The 19,329-nt window shown below is 42.0% G+C and overlaps 1 protein-coding gene across 5 annotated transcripts in view; it reads right to left on the minus strand.

Moving 5' to 3' along the window:
* lama2 (laminin, alpha 2) overlaps positions 1 to 19,329 on the minus strand; it is a 385,009-nt gene that overhangs the window by 16,100 nt on the left and 349,580 nt on the right. For all 5 annotated transcript variants that reach the window (XM_087980433.1, XM_087980426.1, XM_087980423.1 and 2 more), the window contains 8 exons: positions 15,392 to 15,512; positions 15,062 to 15,238; positions 13,717 to 13,865; positions 10,054 to 10,230; positions 7,695 to 7,860; positions 4,286 to 4,398; positions 3,452 to 3,641; positions 307 to 462 (listed from right to left, as the gene is read on the minus strand). In XM_087980433.1, coding sequence (XP_087836559.1) covers positions 307 to 462; positions 3,452 to 3,641; positions 4,286 to 4,398; positions 7,695 to 7,860; positions 10,054 to 10,230; positions 13,717 to 13,865; positions 15,062 to 15,238; positions 15,392 to 15,512 — 1,249 coding nt within the window. The remainder of the gene's footprint in view (positions 1 to 306; positions 463 to 3,451; positions 3,642 to 4,285; positions 4,399 to 7,694; positions 7,861 to 10,053; positions 10,231 to 13,716; positions 13,866 to 15,061; positions 15,239 to 15,391; positions 15,513 to 19,329) is intronic.

Here is a 19,329-nt window from a genome sequence, read left to right on the forward strand (position 1 = left end):
AAAAAAGAATCTGTTGCTAAGGAAGTCAACATGAAGGACTGACTAAAATGCTAAAAAATCTTAGAGGTAAGTTTACACATGAAAAGATTGCGATGAGAGAGCAGTTCAGACATCTCAGTGAATATGACAAACTTAGGGTGCTCCTGGTTTGCCAACAAAAATTTTAATTGAATGAAAAGTGTTGTGAATTGGCACGATGACTGCTTTGCCTGTTTTGCCAACAGATGTTCACATTAAATTAGACTGTGCTGAGAGCATAACCTCAGAATTTCAGGAGTTTAGATGGCTGGAATTGTTCACACTTACACGGCCAATTCTTCTTGTTGTGTAGTTCTTGGGCAATCCTCCAATATAAATCATACCCACGACATCCAGAATATCTGCATTTTTAGGACTGACTGCAGTCGCTACAGTGAGACCAATTGTAACTGTTACTCTTTTCCTATCCCGGACAATTCTGACCTGCAAGTAGTAAATACAAGTTTATTAAAATAATTACGTGTCGGATTTGACAAAAAACTATTCAAAACTGTAAACTTGATCAACAAATATAAAAGATACTTGACATTGATGTAATGATTGTCACAACCTCTGGACATCTGAAAGTTCTTCTGACATGGGATTTGTTGACCAATGTAACTATGAGTAAGTCCCAAACAGCAATAAATATGAATAATCAGATAACCAGATTTGTCACTGTGGATTGAGGTGTAAAAGTTGGTTGCATACCAAAATGTTCTAGTTTGAAATTTTACAGTGGGATCTCATCTAGCCAAGAAAGCAAATAGTATCTCATCAAAATGCATGTCAGCCAAGGCAACACTGTTTCCTGATAAAATGAAATGGAAATCATTGTATTGTATTGCTTCAATATTTTTAAATATTAAGGCATTCAACCTGCTGAAATAATCTAATTATTTATTATTGACTACCAGAATAAAACAAATGTAGAAAGTTTCCTTCATTCATAAAATGCTTTTGCAGCTTTTTTAAAGCTATCTTCATTATCTAATACAATGCAAAAACATTTTTAAAATTGCAATATTCATTGTCAAATGCATTTAAAATTGTTAAATCTTCCTATTCATTCCTAATTCATGGATTCTTCTTACCAGTTTAAACAATTCCCCATAGAACAGAATTCCCTCTTTTGCCCTTGCTGTTTGTACTAAAACTCTGCTAACTCTGGGCTACTGGACACTAAGGTGATCCAGAGGGAACGCAGCTGTAATAAGTATTGGCAACTCAAGAAACATTGTAACCTAGTTGAGGAGCTGAAGTCCAAACTACAGCCATTGTGCCACAACAGGGTGGGACAAAGTTACCTGGACACTTTGCTCCAGGAGGTAGTCATACATTTTAGACTAAGTCATTCAAATTAGGGAGATAGATACTGTGTTTTGCAGCTATGAGTGTAAGTCCCAAAGGCTGCGTTGCCTGCCCAGTGCCAGAGTTACTGACATCTCCTCAGGTTGGAAGGGAACTTGGAGGGACAGGAGAGGGGTCCAGTTTTTGTCATCCATGTAGGTTCTGCTGAAACAATTCGAATAGTTAAAAGCTCAATGGAAAAGCAAATCCTCTAAGGTAATAATCTAACTAATGGCGTAGAAGGGATCTGTTCTGATCAAACTGACTTCACTTGAACATGCTTGCAGCAGTATCCTGGTGATTCCAAAAATCTAGAGCTATATGAATTAATTAACTTTATTGTCATATGTACTCAAATGAATACAGTAAAAAGTTTATATGCTGCCATCTTAGGTACAAGGGTACCTAGATACAGCTTCTTCAGTTACAAGATTAGTTACAGTGTAACAATGTCACCAACACGTGGCGCCAGGGTACAGGGTACATAGGTACAATCCTTAGTCACACAATAGAGAAATAAACAAAAAAAGTTACGTTCCAGCTATACATAGTATAGCCATAGGTCAGAGAAAAAAAAACAAGTTAAAAAGACAAACATCCCAGTCTCTCTCCCCAAGGACTCTCCACAGCATACCACTACAGGGAGCTTGCACATTGTCTGGTCGCTGGCTGCTGCCACACCCTGCACTGGGCTACTGCCGGCTTGTTCCACTGCTAGCTATAGCACGGATTTTAAACTAACTTATATTGGGATTGGAGATGGAAAAAGTGCATTTATACAGTAAAAGGATTTGGCAGAATTACAGGGCTGCTATTTGAATAATGATATCCAGGTTAGGACAGGAAGTGTGTAAACACAGAACAAAAACAGTGGCAAATGGGTTTAAAAGGAGAAAAAAATGATTTTAAAAAGTGTAAACTTAATGGCTGTTTATTTAAATGCATTTGTATTCAAAATAAAGTAAATGAATGAGCAACACAAATAGAGATTAATGTGTTTGATATCACAGCCATTAGACAGACATGGTTACAAGGGGTTAAACTGGGAATTAGATATTCAGGGTATGTGATTCTTCATATGAAAAGGCAGGACAGAAAAGGTGGTGGGTTATAAAAACAAACTGATGGTCATCTGGAAACGTGCTGGAGGATTGGAAAATTGTCAATGTAACATCCTTATTCAAAAAGCGAGGGAGACTCAAAAAAGGTAAATATGCTCTAGTTACCTTAACATCTACCATTGGGAAGATGTTAAAGTCTGCTGTAATGTTTGTAGTAGCACAGCATGTAGGAATAAGAAATAATATCAAACAATCAGAATCAAGAACCTCTGGGAGTAAGTACTATCTAGAGCGAGTTGCAAGCCAGTAGATTGCTTGGCAGCTTTTGAGTCCCATCAGTGCCATGTCTGAACAGAAGAGGATTGATGGAGCCTGCACTTCATGTGCTCAGGCTTAGTTGGCGATGGTAGGAACATAGTGATGATGGGACAGGAAAGTAGGGGGAGAAAATTGAGGAAAACATCAGAGAGGAAATGAGGAACATTGGGATAACATGAGGAAGAAATATAGGAGAAAGTACGGACAAGTTGTCATGAGGCAGCAGAGAAAATAGGGATGGTGGGAAGAAAGGAAGATGAAGCAGAAAGAAGAGGTAGGGAAAGGTGAGACAGAAGTTTGGGTACATTTAACTTATGTTGACTCAATTGGAATGGAGGTCCTAATGGTGGTTTTCCCTTAAGGAAAAGGTGGGAATCAATGTGTGATTTGGGAAAGGGGCATATTGCAAATCTTATCTCAGGAGAGGTGACAGGAAGAGTGAAGAGTGAAAAGGTGCACGAGTTAGTCAGACAGGCTACTTGTAGTTGCGAATTTTCCTCTCCTGCCTGATTCCAATTTTTGGTCCCACATACTTCCTTTAAAGGGCTTGTCAATTGATAATGTCACAAAATATTATGTTTAAGTATCATTTACAGGTGCAGTTTGTTGGTATTTGCAGCCCTAGAATAGGTTCTCAGTGTTACATCTTAAAATAGAACTTCACTTAAGTAAACTAGCAATTGAATTTATTTTGTATGTTTTACCTTATGCCATTCACCATCATTTATCTTTTTTTGAACAACTGTGCTTGCATTTCCACTTCCAAGATCATAGCTGAAATGAGCCATTCCATCTTTTATCTGAATGGTTGCAAAGTCTGCATGATTAATTCTTGCCATATAAAATACAAGACCAGATTCTGCTTCGGTTTGGATTTCAAACTCAATTATAAGCCTGTAAACAAATCAAAGCCTTTTATCAACATTCAGAAGATTGTCCTGATCATTGTACTAAATACCATGCCAGAGTTTATTTTCACGATCCATTTCACCACATATTTACAATGCAATCTTTCACAACTTTTCATTTTAAATGTAATCATAAAATCTCTTTAAACTGTTTATCTGTGAGAAGTTTAAATCAGAATTAAATTAATAACAAATAAATACAAGTCATCACTGCAAAATAAACTAGCATAGGTTTCATGTAATGTTCAATTTAAAAAATGTGGTTTCATGTAATGTTCAATTTAAAAAATGAGGCATCTAATTTTATCTATCACATTTATGCAGAAGAAAAAAGTCCTGGCCACTTGGAAACCAATCTTCTGAGAATCATGAATAATAATCAGAAGCGAAGAGAGTAATTATGATATATTTCTTAATTACATTCAATTCTCAGCCTCTTCCTGCAAAAGACAACCCTCTTGTCCTCTTCATCAGTTTATTATTGGCAGTAAAGGTAACCAAATATTTTCTATGCCAGTCCAAACATAAAAAATATGCAATGAAGAACATGTTTTACTTATATTTCGGACATGACTGTGAAATTGGTGAGTGTCATGCAATCATTATATTGTGTAAAAGATCAACAATTACCTAGTTTTCACTTTGGTATCATCAAACTCAATGGCAACATGACTATTTTTGGATAAGCCAAACCGCTTCACTCCCAGCAGTGCAATTGGGTGAATGTCCGCAGCACACATATTCTATATTTTAAAAAAAATCAACAAATGCAAATATTCGGAATTTATACTATAGAAATAGATTGTGATTAAAATATCAACTAAAATAAAATGGAAAACAGTTGAGGGTAAGAACTCAATCAGTCAATTTCACAAGTTATTCCATGCAGAGTAGAAACTATAAATATTAAAATTACAAAACCCCCCAATTATTGAGCCACAGCAAATCCTCCACTATCTATCTCAATCATCGAGCCACTTCTGGTACAAAGTACAAATGTTATTAGAAAAACTGTTTTTCATCTATGATTTGAGTTGTTTTCTTTTCCATGACAATATTTAAATAAATTCAGTAGTTCCTAAGGAATAAAGACAAAATTGACCATAGTCTTTTAATTGCATATGCCCATTTTGTCACAGCTTTTTAACATAAGCCAGATGTTAACCTATTATCAAGTCATCTCTGGCTAAGCCTATACTAATTATCAATTACTAGTTAGACCCAAGCTGGAATACTGGGTCAAATTCTGGGAACAGCCTACCAGCAGGATTTTGTGGCTTTGGAAATGATGCAGAGAGGGTGTACTGTAGAAGGGAAGCAGGACTTCAAGTCAGTGGAGAGAATCAACAAGTTGCAGTTTATCTTCTTAGAGCAGGGAAAGTTAAGGCAAGTTGTTAAAGAGGTGTTCAAAATCATGAAGAAAATTAATACAAGAAAGTAGCAGAACTGGACAAAATTATACATCTTTTGAAAATATTCATAGCTTGTTTCAATTCTTAAAGATTTGTGAATCATGTACAATCTTCCAAGAAGTTTCCTGAGGCTGCAGCTTCTCAGGGCCTTGACCTTTGAAAGGTTAGCAGCCCCACTGGGAGAGGTCAATGCTCTTTTGACAGGAGAGCATGAGGGCATCTCAACAAGGAGACCTCTTGTATGTGTGCAACAGTTTAATGCATAAAGAGGGCTGGAATCAATAGGCTCCTTAAAGCAGAGGGAACATCTTTCCGGTAGAATCATATGGATTGTGGCAGAGGCTCTTTCACCTGTGAGGCTGGTCTTGTGGCTGGGGTGTAGAACCCACAGCTTCAATGTCCAGCCAACCTGCTGTCTCCACAGAGCTGCAGGTCCAACTTTTAACAGGGGGCTGTTCTCACACTGGGAATATGCTGACAGAACCCTCCATATTCTCCTACTAATTGTTAATTGCCGAGGACCAGAGCGGGCAGGGCTCTAGGGCCGGAGTGAAGCAGGCTGGAGGCATGGAGCAGAGCAGGGTGGAGGCATGGAGCAGAGCAGGGCTGGGGACTGGCATAGGCAGTCAGTGCCTTCTGAGGCCTGTCAGACCATGTGTCGAAGTCCCCGTGCTGATCTACTGCAATGTAATACTTATCTGTAATCTGTTTATCTGACTGTAATGTTTATCCTTTTAACTTAATTTCTTATTTTCTAACTTAGACTATGAATCACTGTAATCTAACTTTTTTTTTGTATTTTGTAGCTAAGATTTGTACCTAGCTATCTAGGATGGCACGTGAGGTGCCACATTGTAAACTTTTCACTGTACTCCCGTACTTGGGTACATGTGACAATAAACCTAATTCTAACTCTACTGTCTACCTCCACTGGTAGGTGCAAGTTGCTTTCTTGTTTCTGAGCAACCTGGATAGGACCACATGCTGATCTGCAAGATTTCTCTGCACTCCTATTAAAACCTACCTCTGCCAGACTGGGCAGATTCTCCCCACGGCTTCAGTAACAGAAATATTGGTTGCTGGAGATCAAAGACTTAAGATAATTCACAAACAAAAAAATCAAAAGATAGGTGAGTTTTTGTACATTGAGTTATGATGATTTAAAATGCGCAGTCCTGGGGAGTGTTACTGAACAAAGAGACCTTGGAGTGCAAGTTCATAGCTCCTTGAAAGTGGAGTCACAGGTAGATAGGATTGTGAAGGCGGCATTTGGTATGCTTTCCTTTATTGGTCAGAGTATTGTGTACAGGAGTTGGGAGGTCATGTTGCAGCTGTACAGGATATTGGTTAGGCCACTGTTGGAATATTGCATGCAGTTCAGGTCTTCTGCCTATCAGAAAGATGTTGTGAAACTTGAAAGGATTTACAAGGATGTTGCCAGGGTTGGAGGATTTGAGCTATAGGGAGAGGCTGAATAGGCTGGGGCTGTTTTCCCTGGAGCATCGGAGGCTGAGGGGTGACCTTATAGAGGTTTACAAAATTATGAGGGGCATGGATAGGGTAAATAGACAAAGTCTTTTCCCTGGGGTTGGCGAGTCCACAACTAGAGGGCATAGGTTTAGGGTGAGAGGGGAAAGATATAAAAGAGACCTAAGGGGCAACGCTTTCACACAGAGGGTGGTACGTGTATGGAATGAGCTGCCAGAGGAAGTGGTGGAGGCTGGTACAATTGCAACATTTAAGAGGCATTTGGATGGGTATATGAATAGGAAGGGTTTAGAGGGATATGGTCCGGGTGCTGGCAGGTGGGACTAGATTGGATTGGGATATCTGGTCAGCATGGACGGGTTGGACCGAAGGGTCTGTTTCCATGCTGTACATCTCTATGACTCTATGATGCTAATAGTGGAAGCAGCTTCATTAGGAACTTTCATAACCAATGAGAAAAGTTTCCATGGTGAAGGGGAAGGGAGTGGGACAAGTTGGATAACAGTTTTAAAGCACTGGCACAGGTCTGCTGGATTCCTACACAGCGCATTATCCCCCGAGCAATCACTACATACTGAAATGTGTAAAAGTTTCATTTTACTCCAACCTACTTGATATAGCACAAGGAACTAAAAGCCCATTTCCTTTCATTCTGAATGTCAAACCCTGTGCTTAAATGATCTTTACAGATTTTTGCTGCAGGTCTAAGTTGACCTTTTTTTATTTCAAGGAAGAAGCACAAGTTCAATCATCATGTAATATGATGAAAGAGAATGCGTTTTAGAACAAGGATTATTAGAAAATGGAGGAGAAGATTATCTGGGATTACCATATCTGACCAAATATTGAATGACAAAAGGTGACAGAATACAGCTATGATCAGCGTGAAGCTTGTTGTTCCACAGGTCATTATGGAGCTTTCAATTCACCAGCGCCACGTCCAACCTTTGTATGCAGGTTGCAAATGATTTTCAGATCTTTTGGTGGTCAGAATTCATCTGAATTTGCAACTACTGGTACCGTTAAGAAAGCACAGACTGGTGAGATCTCCCACTGCGTATACAGTTAATCAATTCTCTGAGTCGGAAGTGGGAACAAATTCAAACAATTTATGCTAATTTGGCAGAACAAAAACTTACAGGAGCAGGAGTAGGAATTCTTTTTATTTCTGAAATAGGTTTGATTGTGATTTCAGCTGTATCAATCTCTTCAACATCTTCAATAAGTGGTTTTGGATGTTTTAAGGTTGGGCACCTTCCAATTTCTGCATGCTCAAAATACACCGGTTGAGCAAAGTCCAATGGTCTGAAAAGCAAGCAAATACATGGGAAAATATTTGTTTTGGTAATTTCAACCCTACAGTATGGAGAAATTAACAACTTTTTATAAAGAAAATAATACTGCAGATGTTAGAAATCTGAAACTGAAATACTAGTCAGGTCTGGCAGCATCTGTGGAGAGAGAATTAGATGCTAATAACCAAGCAGCTCATCAACTTGAAATGTTGGGCAAATCTTGTTAGGCATCTCAGTTGCTGGCTGGAAAAACACTAATAACACTCAACATTGCTGGAGAAACTCAGCAGGTCTGGCAGCATCTGTGGGAAGAAAGTTTATTTGAATGTTTTGAGTCCAGTGACTTCATCAGGAGCTGGCAAGGACACAAGTGCATCTTTCCTTGGAATCAAGCCCCTGACAGCAGATGGTCTTGCTTACATCTGTGGTCATTGCCATTGCAATTGCATCACAATTGCCATTGCTAAAGGTGACAACATGCATCCAGGACCACACGTTCTCAGTCAAACTCCGGAGTGTCAAATTGCTGAAATCTCAGGACATCACGATATGGTCAGTTCTATTAAACATGTTTACAGTATTGCTGATGCATCCATCTAATGACTGCAGAAATGAATTTGTAAAATGGCACTCTCAGGAAGAAGCAGAAGTTGACAGTCAGTCAGTCAGTGCAGGACATGGCCAGCATTGGGTTACATGAGTTCAGTGGCACCAGTGTCCAGTCACGGAGGCACAGGGTGCTCAGCAGTCGATCAGGGAGCTGCAGTCATCAGAATAGCCCTAGGTTGGAGTTGAGTTGGGGAAGGTGCGATGAAAGAAATCTCTGTTGTGGTGGAGTGACACTAGCACCACCATCTTTGTGCTGGCAACAAAACCGCTGGTCTCCTACTGACAGCCACTGGACAATCAATGGCCAGCGGACTTTATACAGTAGCAACTCAAGGGAGGCTGGAGCCTCTGCATGAAAAACACCGACCAGAGTCCCAGGATCATGGAATGACCTGAGCCACAGATAAATGATGTAGGGGATGGCTACAGGGCTAATTTACAAGTCCACACACACCCGCCAAAGAGTAACCCACCCAGACCCATGCTTTATTATCCTATGTTTACCTTTGACTAATGCATCTAACCCACACATCCCTAAACACTATGGGCAATTTAGCATGGCCAGTTCATTTAACCTGCTCATCAGGAGCACCCGGAGGAAACTCACGCAGACACAGGGAGAACGTGCAAACTCCACACAGACAGACAGTCACCCAAGGATGGAATTGAACCTGGGTTCCTGGTGCTGTGAGGTAGCAATGCTAACCACTGAGCCACCATGCCACACTATACCACATGTCACTGAAAAAAAACTTAGTAACCCTATTGTAAGCTTGCCATTCAACATAACATTGTGGGTGGTGACAGAATACTACAAATAAGGCTAATTTGATACAAGTGTACTGAATGGGTAAAATAATTTAACATGAAAGCAAGCATTTTATAAAGACGTTAATGTACATTAGTATGCACAAGCAATTTAAAAATAATTTTCCATTGAAAAATGCACTAAATTCAATTAATTTAAGGATATGGCTACAGGGCTAATTTACCAATCAAGCATTTTAAAAGATCACATGCTAGGAAACCAAGGGCCCACTGCTCGAGGCTTTCCCTCCAATCTAATTTTTTTTAAAAATTAATTTGCAGGATGAGGGCACTGCTGGCTAGGTCAGCATTTATTGCCCATTCCTAATTTCCCAGACGGCAGTTAAGAGTCAATCACATTACTGTTGGTCTGGAGTCACATGGATGCCAGCAGTTTCCTTTCCTAAAGGGCATCAGTGAGCCAGATGGGTTGTTCCCCAACAATTAATTCATGGTCATCCTTCGACTCTTAATTACAGGACTTTTTTTCCCCTTTGAGTTCAAATTCCACCATCTGCCATGGTGGGATTCAAACCCAGGTCCCCGGGACATTACTTGGGACTCTCGATTAACAGTCCAGCAATAATACCACTAGACCATCACCTCCCTGACAGAGCAGAGTGGACTGAAATGCATGGATAATTGTCCTGATTTCTTAAATTGTTCTTACCTTTAATAACATTCTTTTTTTTAAACATGCACTCTCTGGGATTGAGAAATAAACCCACGAATGTGTTTTCATTTTTTAAAAATATGTCCTTTTCTTAAGAGTAATAGTATTACTTACATTGAATTAACTACTAAATTCCATATACAGCCTTCGAAATGTGTGATACTTCTTAACTGACTGACTTGGAATGAGGTAGGGACACCGCCAACATACAGCCGCTTAATGTCGAGAGGCAGATCATTAGGTAGACTTTTCCTTTGAGCCTTTTCTTCATTCACTTGCACAGTGAGATACCTAAAGCAAAACGAATCTCATGTTATTTTCACATTCAGGGATTTTAAATGAAAGACAGCAGAAATAATTAATTTAAGCCCACACTAAAACATTTCTGACCCAAAAATACAAATGTATAAGGAGGATTATGTTAGCTTGAGGCAAATAGGAGAGTAGTAGCAGTGGGAGTTGGGAAGGGGGACTGGATTTCCTCAGTTTATGAATTTGTCAGCAGCCAGAGTAAATCACCCTACAGGGAAAGCTCTCAAAAATGTCAGTGTCGGTTGCTGCAGTGAGATCAACTGCAGGCACATAAATATGGTAGCGCTAGGGATTCACAGCAGTCAACTAAGGCAGCAGTATGGGTACACTGTAGTCTGCTAGGTCTGTATTGTGATACACTGTAGTCAGGAGAAAGTGAGGACTACAGATACTGGAGATCAGAGTCAAAAAGTGTGGTGCTGGAAAAGCACAATAAGGCAGGCAGCATCCGAGGAGCAGGAGACTCAGCACTTTGGGCATAAGCCCTTTATCAGGAATGGGGGTGGGATGGGGCCAGTGTTGGAAAAGGGGAAGGAAGTTAAATAGGAGGGTGGTGGTAGAGGATGGAGGAAAGGTAGCCTGGGAAGGCTACGTGTACATGCAAGTGAGCAGTGATGGTGATAGGTTAGTGGGGAGGAAGATGGACAGGTAGAACAGGTCAGGAGGGCAGTGCCAAGTTGGAGGATTGAATCTGGAATGAGGTGGAGGGAGAGCAGATTTGGAAACTAGTGAAGTCAATGTCGATGCCATGTGGTTGAAGAGTCCCAAGATGGAAGGTGAGGTGTTCTTCCTCCAGTTGTCCGGTAGCTTGGATTTGGCAGTAGAGACGACCCAGGACTTGGATATCCTTGGTGGAGTGGGAGGAGGATTTAAAGTGGTTGGCCAAAGGGTGGTGGGGTTGTTGGGTGAGTGTGTCCCAAAGACATTCCCTGAAACACTCTGCGAGTTGGCAACCTGTCTCCCCAGTGCAGAGGAGACCACATAAAGAGCAATGGACACAGTAGATGAGGTGTTTGGATGTGCAGGAATGTCTCTGCTGGATGTGGAAGGATCCTTTGGTGAGGTGCGGGGGGAGTGTGGGTGCAGATTTTACACCTCTTGTGGTGGCAAGAGAAGGTACCAGGTGTGAAGGGTGGGTAGGCGGGTGCGTGGACCTAATGAGGGTGTTGCGGAGGGAATGCTCTCTGCAGAAGGCAGATTGGGGTGGGGAGGGAAATATCTCTCTGGTGGTGGGGTCTGATAGTAGGTGGCGGAAGTGGCAGAGGATAATGCTCTGTATCTGGAGATTAGTGGGGTAGAAGGTGAGGACCAGAGGGATTCTATTCTTGTTGTGATTGGAGGGGTGGGGTTCAAGGGTGGAGGTGCAAAAAGTGGAGGAGATGCGCTGGAGGGCTTTGTTGATAACATAGAAGGGGAAATTCCTGTCCCTGAAATAAGGAGGCCACCTGGGATGTCCTGGAGTGGAATTACTCCTCTCAGGAGCAGATACGATGGAAGGAGGAATTTGGAGTAAGGGATCATGTTTTTATAGGATTGGGGATAAGGAGGGAGGGTGTGTGTGGGAGGAGGTGTAAGCCAGGTAGCTGTGGGAGTCGGTGGGTTTGAAACAGATGTCCGTGTTAAGTCAGTCGCCGGAGACGAAGAGGTCAGGAAGTGGAGAGCGGTGTGTGAGATGGTCCAGGTGAACATATGGTCAGGGTGGAAAGTGTTAGTGAAGTTGATGAACTATTCAACCTACTCATGGAAGCAGAAAGTAGCACCGATATAGTAATTGATGTAACGGAGGAAGAGTTGGAGTATAGTGCCAGTGTGACTGCGGACGATGGTCTGTTACACATAGCCTATAAAGAGGTAGGCATAGCTGGGGCCCATACGGGTGCCCATGGCTACACCTGTGGTATGAAGGAAGTGGAAGGATTCAAAGAAGAAGTTGTTGAGGGTAAGCACCAGTTCAACCAATTGAATAAGAGCGTCAGTGGAAGGGTACTGGTTAGGTCGGTGGGAGTGGAAGAAACTGAGGGCTTGGAGGCCTTCGCCATGGCAAATGGATATGTACTGGGACTGGATGTCCATGGTGAAGATGAGGCATTGGGGGCCTGGGAACCAAAAGTAATGGAGGTGGTGGAGGGTGTGGGTGGTGTCCCGAATGTGTGCGGGGAGTTCCTGGACCAAGAGGGACAGGACAATGTCAAGGTTATGAGGAGGTAAGTTCGGTTGGGTAAGAGCAGGCAGAGACAATAGGTCGAACAGGGCAGTCAGGTTTGTGGGTTTGGGGTAAGAAGTAGAACCAGGCAGTGTGGGGTTCTGGGACTATGAGGTTGGAGGCATTGGTTGGGAGATCCTCTGAAGTGATGAGGTTGTGGATGGTCTGGGAGATGATGGTTTGGTGATAGGAGGTGAGGTCGTGATCGAGGGTGTAGTAGGTGATGTCCGTGAGTTGGCACCTGGATTCAGCAGTGTAGAGGTCATTGCACCAAACTACCCCTGCGCCCCCACTCCCTCACCCATCCATTGATTTAAGGTGAGGCTGGGGTTGGACCGGAGGGAGTGGAGGACTGCACTCTGCAAGGGTGAGAAGAGTAGATTGGGGGAAGAGGGGTGGACAGGTTGAAGCGGTCAGTTTCACAGCAGCAGTTGGTGATAAAGAGGTCGAGGGTGGGTAACAGACCAGGAAGGAGTGTCCAAGAGGATGGAATATGTTGGAGGCAGGAGAAGCGGTTCTCAGTGGGTGGGTGGGAGTCACAATTGGAAAAGTAAGCACAGAGGCAGAGGCAGTTCAATGTCGCAACGCGTATGGAATTCGTTGACCCGGGAGCATAGTGGGATGAAGGTGAGACCTTTACTGAGAATTGATATTTCATCCTCGGTGAGGGGGAGGTCTGGGTTGGGGGGAGAGGGGGTGGGGATGAGGTCTGGGGCCTGGTGTAGAGCTGGAGTTGGGCGTGAGGGCAGACACTGTTTCTGGAGTGGGGAAAGGTCATGTGACCATTGGTGACACCATGGGTGACGTTACCAGAGGAAGTGACATAAACAACGGCAGTCGGGGGGTAGAAGTGGTGCATTCAGTGGCTGAACAGAAAGATGGTACTTTCCAGTCAGCTGTGATAGCTTTCCAGACACAACTATTGGCAAAGTAGTGACCTCATTCTCCAGCATCAGGCAGTTAAAGATTAGCATTGGGAGGGTAAAAGCAAATAGGGCTTTGGTTCCCAATAAGGATTTGATTCCATTCTGTAAAATGAACATCACGGACATGAGCAGGATCTAAATATACAAGCACCATGCTGTCACTTTATACATAGAAACATTGATTATTCACTAGTTCCATTTTTGTAAATTTCAATGGCAGGTTTGTTGGAGGAAATTATAAACCTTTTAGAAATTATGAAGTGAAAATGCCAAAGCATCCACTAGAATTAGAAAAAAACCCCAAGGTAATATTGGATTATTTAGGAATGGTCATACCCTCTTGATCTATGCAGTCTAACACTATGTTCCTTTCCATCATTAAACATGCCAGATTCTGGTCTAATTGTCACACGACGAGGTTCTCGGGTTCCCGTAGCAACGTGTACTTCCAAGCGCCCTCTGTTCAGGAAAACTGCATAGTAGACCTGTTGTATAAAGCAAAAAGTTACAGCACACACAACATGAGTATTACTGCCAATAATTAATTGATTTCAGCAAGTGTATTTCAAACTAAATGATACAAAAGTAAGTTTGCAGATGAAACCAACATTGGAGGTGTAGTGGACAGCGAAGGTTATCTCAGATTACAACAGGATCTTGATCAGATGGGCCAAAGGGCTGAGGAGTGGCAGATGGAGTTTAATTTCGATATATGTGAGGTGCTGCATTTTGGAAAAGCCCATCAGAGCAGGACTTATACACTTAATGGTAAGGTTCTAGGGAGTGTTGCTCAAAGGCACCTTGGAGTGCAGGTTCATAGCTCCTTAAAAGTATAGTCGCAGGTAGATAGAATGCTGAAGGTGACTTTTGGTATGTTTTCCTTTATTGGTCAGAGAATTGAGTACAGGAGGTCACGTTGCGCCACGTTTGGAATATTGCGTGCAATTCTGGTCTCCTTCCTATCGGAAGGATGTTGTGAAACTTGAAAGGGTTCATATAAGATTTACAAGCATGCTGCCAGGATTGGAGGATTTGAACTATAGGGAGTGACTGAATAGTCTGTTTTCGCTGGAGGCTGAGGGGTGATGGTATAGAGGGGCATGAATAGGGTAAATAGACAAGGTCTTTTCCCTGGGGTGGGGGAGTCCAGAACTAGAGTGCATAGATTTAGGGTAAGAGGGGAAAAATTTAAAAAGGGACCCAAGAGGCAACTTTTTCACCCAGAGGGTGGTGCGTGTATGGAATGAGCTGGCAGAGGAAGTGGAGGCAGCTAGTACAATTACAACATTTTAAAATGCATCTGGATGGGTATATGAATAGGAAGGGGTTAGAGGGATATAGGCCAAGTGCTGGCAAATGGGACTAGATTAGGTTGGGACATCTGGTCGACGTGGACCAAGGGTCTATTTCCATACTGTACATCTCTCTGACTGTATCCACTGCCAATTATTTACTAAGTTTCTTGATTGTAGAGATACTACTGGAGAATACATGTATTTGAAAATATTAAAGAACCAGTATCAAACAGCAAAGGAAAAGAGAATACTTTAAAACCATGCATTTTAATAATTTAAAATATTATTTCACTTGTTTATTATTTCCATTGGCTCAATCTGTAAATGTTATATGCACAAAAATAAATGCTTAAAATATATTAAGCGTTAATAATAATAATACCAACCTGTCCAGTTTGGCGGCGTTTCCTCTTGAGTTGAGCTGGGGCCTTTCCACTTCCATAAAGTATCATTCCAGTTTCATTTTTAGTGCTGAAGGAAAAAGATATTTCTGTGCCTACGTTCAATGCATGTGGCTGAAGCTCAACAAATCCTGGTTTATGGAAGCTAACAGTGTGGACATTCTGTGAAAAAGAGCACGTTAATGAATATTTGTGTAAAATTTGAGGCAACGTCACAAACTAGAGCATGTACTGTACTGTGTTAGAATTCAATATTTCAAAATCAAAGAAAATTGATATAACATATGCAATATCACAATGTTTCAGATAACAAACCTCTAAACTACAGCCTTTTGTTAATCCCAGGTAATCTGTGCCACTCAACAAATTATATGGTGACTGTGAAATTTCTATATCTCGGAGGCAACCACTATATTTCTTTAAACTGACTTCAGGCCTGCAACAGATAAAGACATTTTTATCAAAGTTAGTCATTTTTTCTAAAATTATAGACACTTTTTCTTTACAAATGTTAAAGAAAATAATTCAAAACACTGATGGTAAAAAGAGACGTTATTTATGGAAATAAAAATGTTAAATATTACTTCTCCTCACTTCTTTAGCCCACTGTGAAAACATTTAGTAGGACCACACAGTTCTCACTGATGATGGGATAGAAGAAACTAGGATTAACTGCCCTGTTAATATGTATGGGAAGCTTAAAATTCATGGGAAGAAATGCAGTTTTATTTGTGATTCTTGATTGAATGATGCATGTATTACAGAAATCTTGCATTTTAAGAAGAGATTGCATTTGTGTGTTGATAACTGCTATTAGATTAGATTAGATGACTTTCAGCGTGGAAACAGGCCCTTCGGCCCAACAAGTCCACACCGACCCGCCAAAATGCAACCCACCCAGACCCATTCCCCTACATTTACCCCTTCACCTAACACTACCGGCAATTTAGCATGGCCAATTCACCTAACCTGCACATTTTTGGACTGTGGGAGGAAACCCACGCAGACACGGGGAGAGTGTGCAAACTCCACACAGTCAGTCGCCTGAGGTTGAAATTGAACCCAGGTCTCTGGCGCTGTGAATCAGCAGTGCTAACCACTGTGCCGCCCACGGTTATACTGTGGAAAGTAAAAGCATTCAATTAACTTTCTAGAAAATGCTGTTTGAGGTTCCTTGCTGAGTTCATGCAACAAAGGGCTGAATCTTTCCATTTATGGTTAACGCATAGTGATCAGTTACATGGCATCTGGTCTACCATGACCTGTGGCAAATGTTTTTATACAACCTTCCATTTTTTGTTATGCTGGGTCTCACAGTTAGTAATGTCTGCCTAGCTCGAACAGACTTGCTCATCATATCCTTACTCTATCATTACATGTGACCAGAGGGTATAAAGGCATCATGTTCCATCTTACCCCAGGGTCATATGGAGCAGGAGACATTACTGGAAGCATGCTGTTCAATGTTGCAGTGTTATAATCTAACGTTTGTGTGTAATAACTCACTGCAATAAACTTCTGTTGAACTCTGTATTCCTATAATGCTCCCAGTTTCTTATATTGTGGGAGATAATGTACATATTGCTGTAACAGGCAAAAACACTGTTGAAGATAAAGACACATCACTTTTCACCTTTTAAGTTATGCAACCAGACTGTTGGATGCATTTGTTAGAGAAAGTGTGGTGACGGAGGCCGAAGTGCTTGTCCCTGATGAGATCTTCCAGCTTCCATACTTCGGCCACCATATTTAAAGTCCATCTGCACACCAATTAAGACACAGCAAGCCAGGAAATACGCTTCAAACCACTCTGAAAATGTCTGAGGAAAAATAAGCTAGATCCTCACTTCTAAGACAGTTTGGTGGAGAGGATAGCAGTCTTTACTGCTGCTGACCAAAGGAAACCATAGCAAGAGACTCTGACAACCTGGACTGAAACTGCGTTGGCAAGCCATGGTGAAAGCGTACAGCTAGCAGTGTCATAAGAAATGTCAATGTTCTCCTGAGCTACACAAGGTGAAATGCCCTCTGTCTCTATTGCCTCACACTAAAGGAAGGGCAGCATTCAATCTAACTCAAGCATTGCTCACGCATCTTCAAGGCTAATGCTCGGTCACTCTCATTGCTGCATGTATCATGTCCACTCAAGGGCTCTCACTCACCTCGTCCTCCCAAATTTCCAATCCTTCTTGCCCTCTGTACTTCTTACTAGAGCCACCTCAACATCTCTCCTGCTGATGCATCACCATGAATGACTCTAGCATCCACTTTCATCATCAATCCCTTTGTCTCATTTCAGGAGAATTTGACCCAGTTCATGGACTGATGTCTGAGAAGCATCCCGATTGACCTACCTGTAATCTCCAGACTGCTTGCACTTGACATGCAGGACTGGCTGTGGCCAAGCTCCCATTGCGTAATTAGGTGGGGTCTTTGATAGACTGCAGGGGGGTGTCCCCAACCGATCCCCCTTCACTCCACTAAGGAGTCTTCCTCTTTGATGTTCACTATTTGCTTGAAGCACATGCAGTGTTTGCTACAGAGCTGGCAGCTCTGATGCAGAGGTAGCCTGGTGCCAGTCAGCAACATGTCCACCCCTTTCTGAGTAAAGTATTCCTTCTTCAGTGCTCCCCAATGTCACAAGCTGCCTGCTTCTCTCTCTCTCTTGCTCGGTGCTAAAAAGCAATGCAAGCTACAGAGGCTGGTGGCCTTTTACTGGGAGCTTAAGTCTTTGTGTGCTAAGAAAGCAACATGACTCATTAAAGTGAGTGAGTGCTGAGAAAGCAAACTAAGAGGCAAAAAGTATGCATGTCTACGTCAATGTTAAAGCATCTCATGAAGATGTATAAGGAATATACTGGCCCTGTTGGAAAGATGGCCTGGCAGAAGCATTCAAGTCACAGGCTTCTATCTCGCCCAAAGTAAATTGCTGAAGGCCTGAAGTGACGGCTGAGTTGGTTCAAGAGCAATCATGGTGATGTAGAAGTGCTCCACCATTAACGGTTGTGCCTTTACCCACTTAGGCTTGAAACTTTAAAGCTGCCCTGTACCTCTCTGTCATTCTTTAAAATTCTCCTTACAGCCGGCCTCTTTAACAAACTGATGATTGCCTCCCCTAGTCTGAAAGAAAGTGGCACATTTTGGGGGCAAGAACAAGGCAAAGCCACTTTAAATGAAGTATACAATCCTATAGGGATGAAGCAGCAGAAGTGGGACCTGGAGGCTTTCATGTCCTAATTATTGTAATCGGTTAAAGACAAAAGAAATTGCCGACACTGCAGATGCTTTTGGGTCCCAAAGAAGGATTATACCCGAAACATAGACTTCTCCACTGCCTTATACTGCTTGGCTTGCTGTGTTCTTCCAACCTCCTGCCAGTCTACAAATCATTGTAATCAGCAGGGTACATTGAGAAAGTGATTCATTAGGCATACAAAATCTTGGCATTAAAAATAGAGACAATGAGTATATAAAGTAAGGAAGTTAGAGTGAACTTTTATAAAACACTGGTTCAACCTCAATGCAAGCATTAAGTTTTGGAGCCACACTTTAAGAGGGATGTGAAGGCTTCAGGAAGAGTTCCAGGGGTTTGAGCATGTCAGTTACATGGATAGATAGCTTAAAGAGGAGTTGTTCTTCCAGATGCTTGAGAAGTGATACAATTAAGGTGTTCAAAATCATGCAGTGTCTAGATATAGAGTCATAGAATCTGAACAGTGTGGAAGCGTGCCATTTGGCCCATCGGGTCCACACTAACCCGCCGAAGAGCATCCCACACTGACCAACCTGCTCTACCACATCCTTGTAACCTTGCCTTTCCCATGGCTAATCCACCATGGGAGAATATGCAAACTGGACACAGACAGTCGCCCGAAGCTGGAATTGAACTTGGGTCCCTGGCACTGAGATAACAATGCTAACCACTGAGCCACCATGCTGCCCCATTCACAGATGGAGGATGAAATCTTGTGCTTCACCTGGTGATGGTAGCAAGGCAGTAGGGAACTTAGTTGCGTGAGAGGCTATAAATCACAATTCTGACAGCATGAAGAAGATTTGCAATCAAGTTCTTGGAACTTAAGCTAGGCTGCATATCCTCATGGCAGGTCACAGAAATCTTTTGCATGTTTTTTCCTATCCTGCATGTGCATTCAAAGACCAGCTAAATTAAATTATGTACCACTTATCAAGGTAATCAAGTTCTCCACAAGTGAACAATATCTACCTTCTCATGGCTGGCTGGAGGATGAAGT

This window comes from Chiloscyllium plagiosum, unplaced genomic scaffold (genome assembly GCF_037043375.1).
Source record: "Chiloscyllium plagiosum isolate Xiang-an unplaced genomic scaffold, Cpla_swu_hap1 HiC_scaffold_3, whole genome shotgun sequence".
Classification (NCBI taxonomy): domain Eukaryota; kingdom Metazoa; phylum Chordata; class Chondrichthyes; order Orectolobiformes; family Hemiscylliidae; genus Chiloscyllium; species Chiloscyllium plagiosum.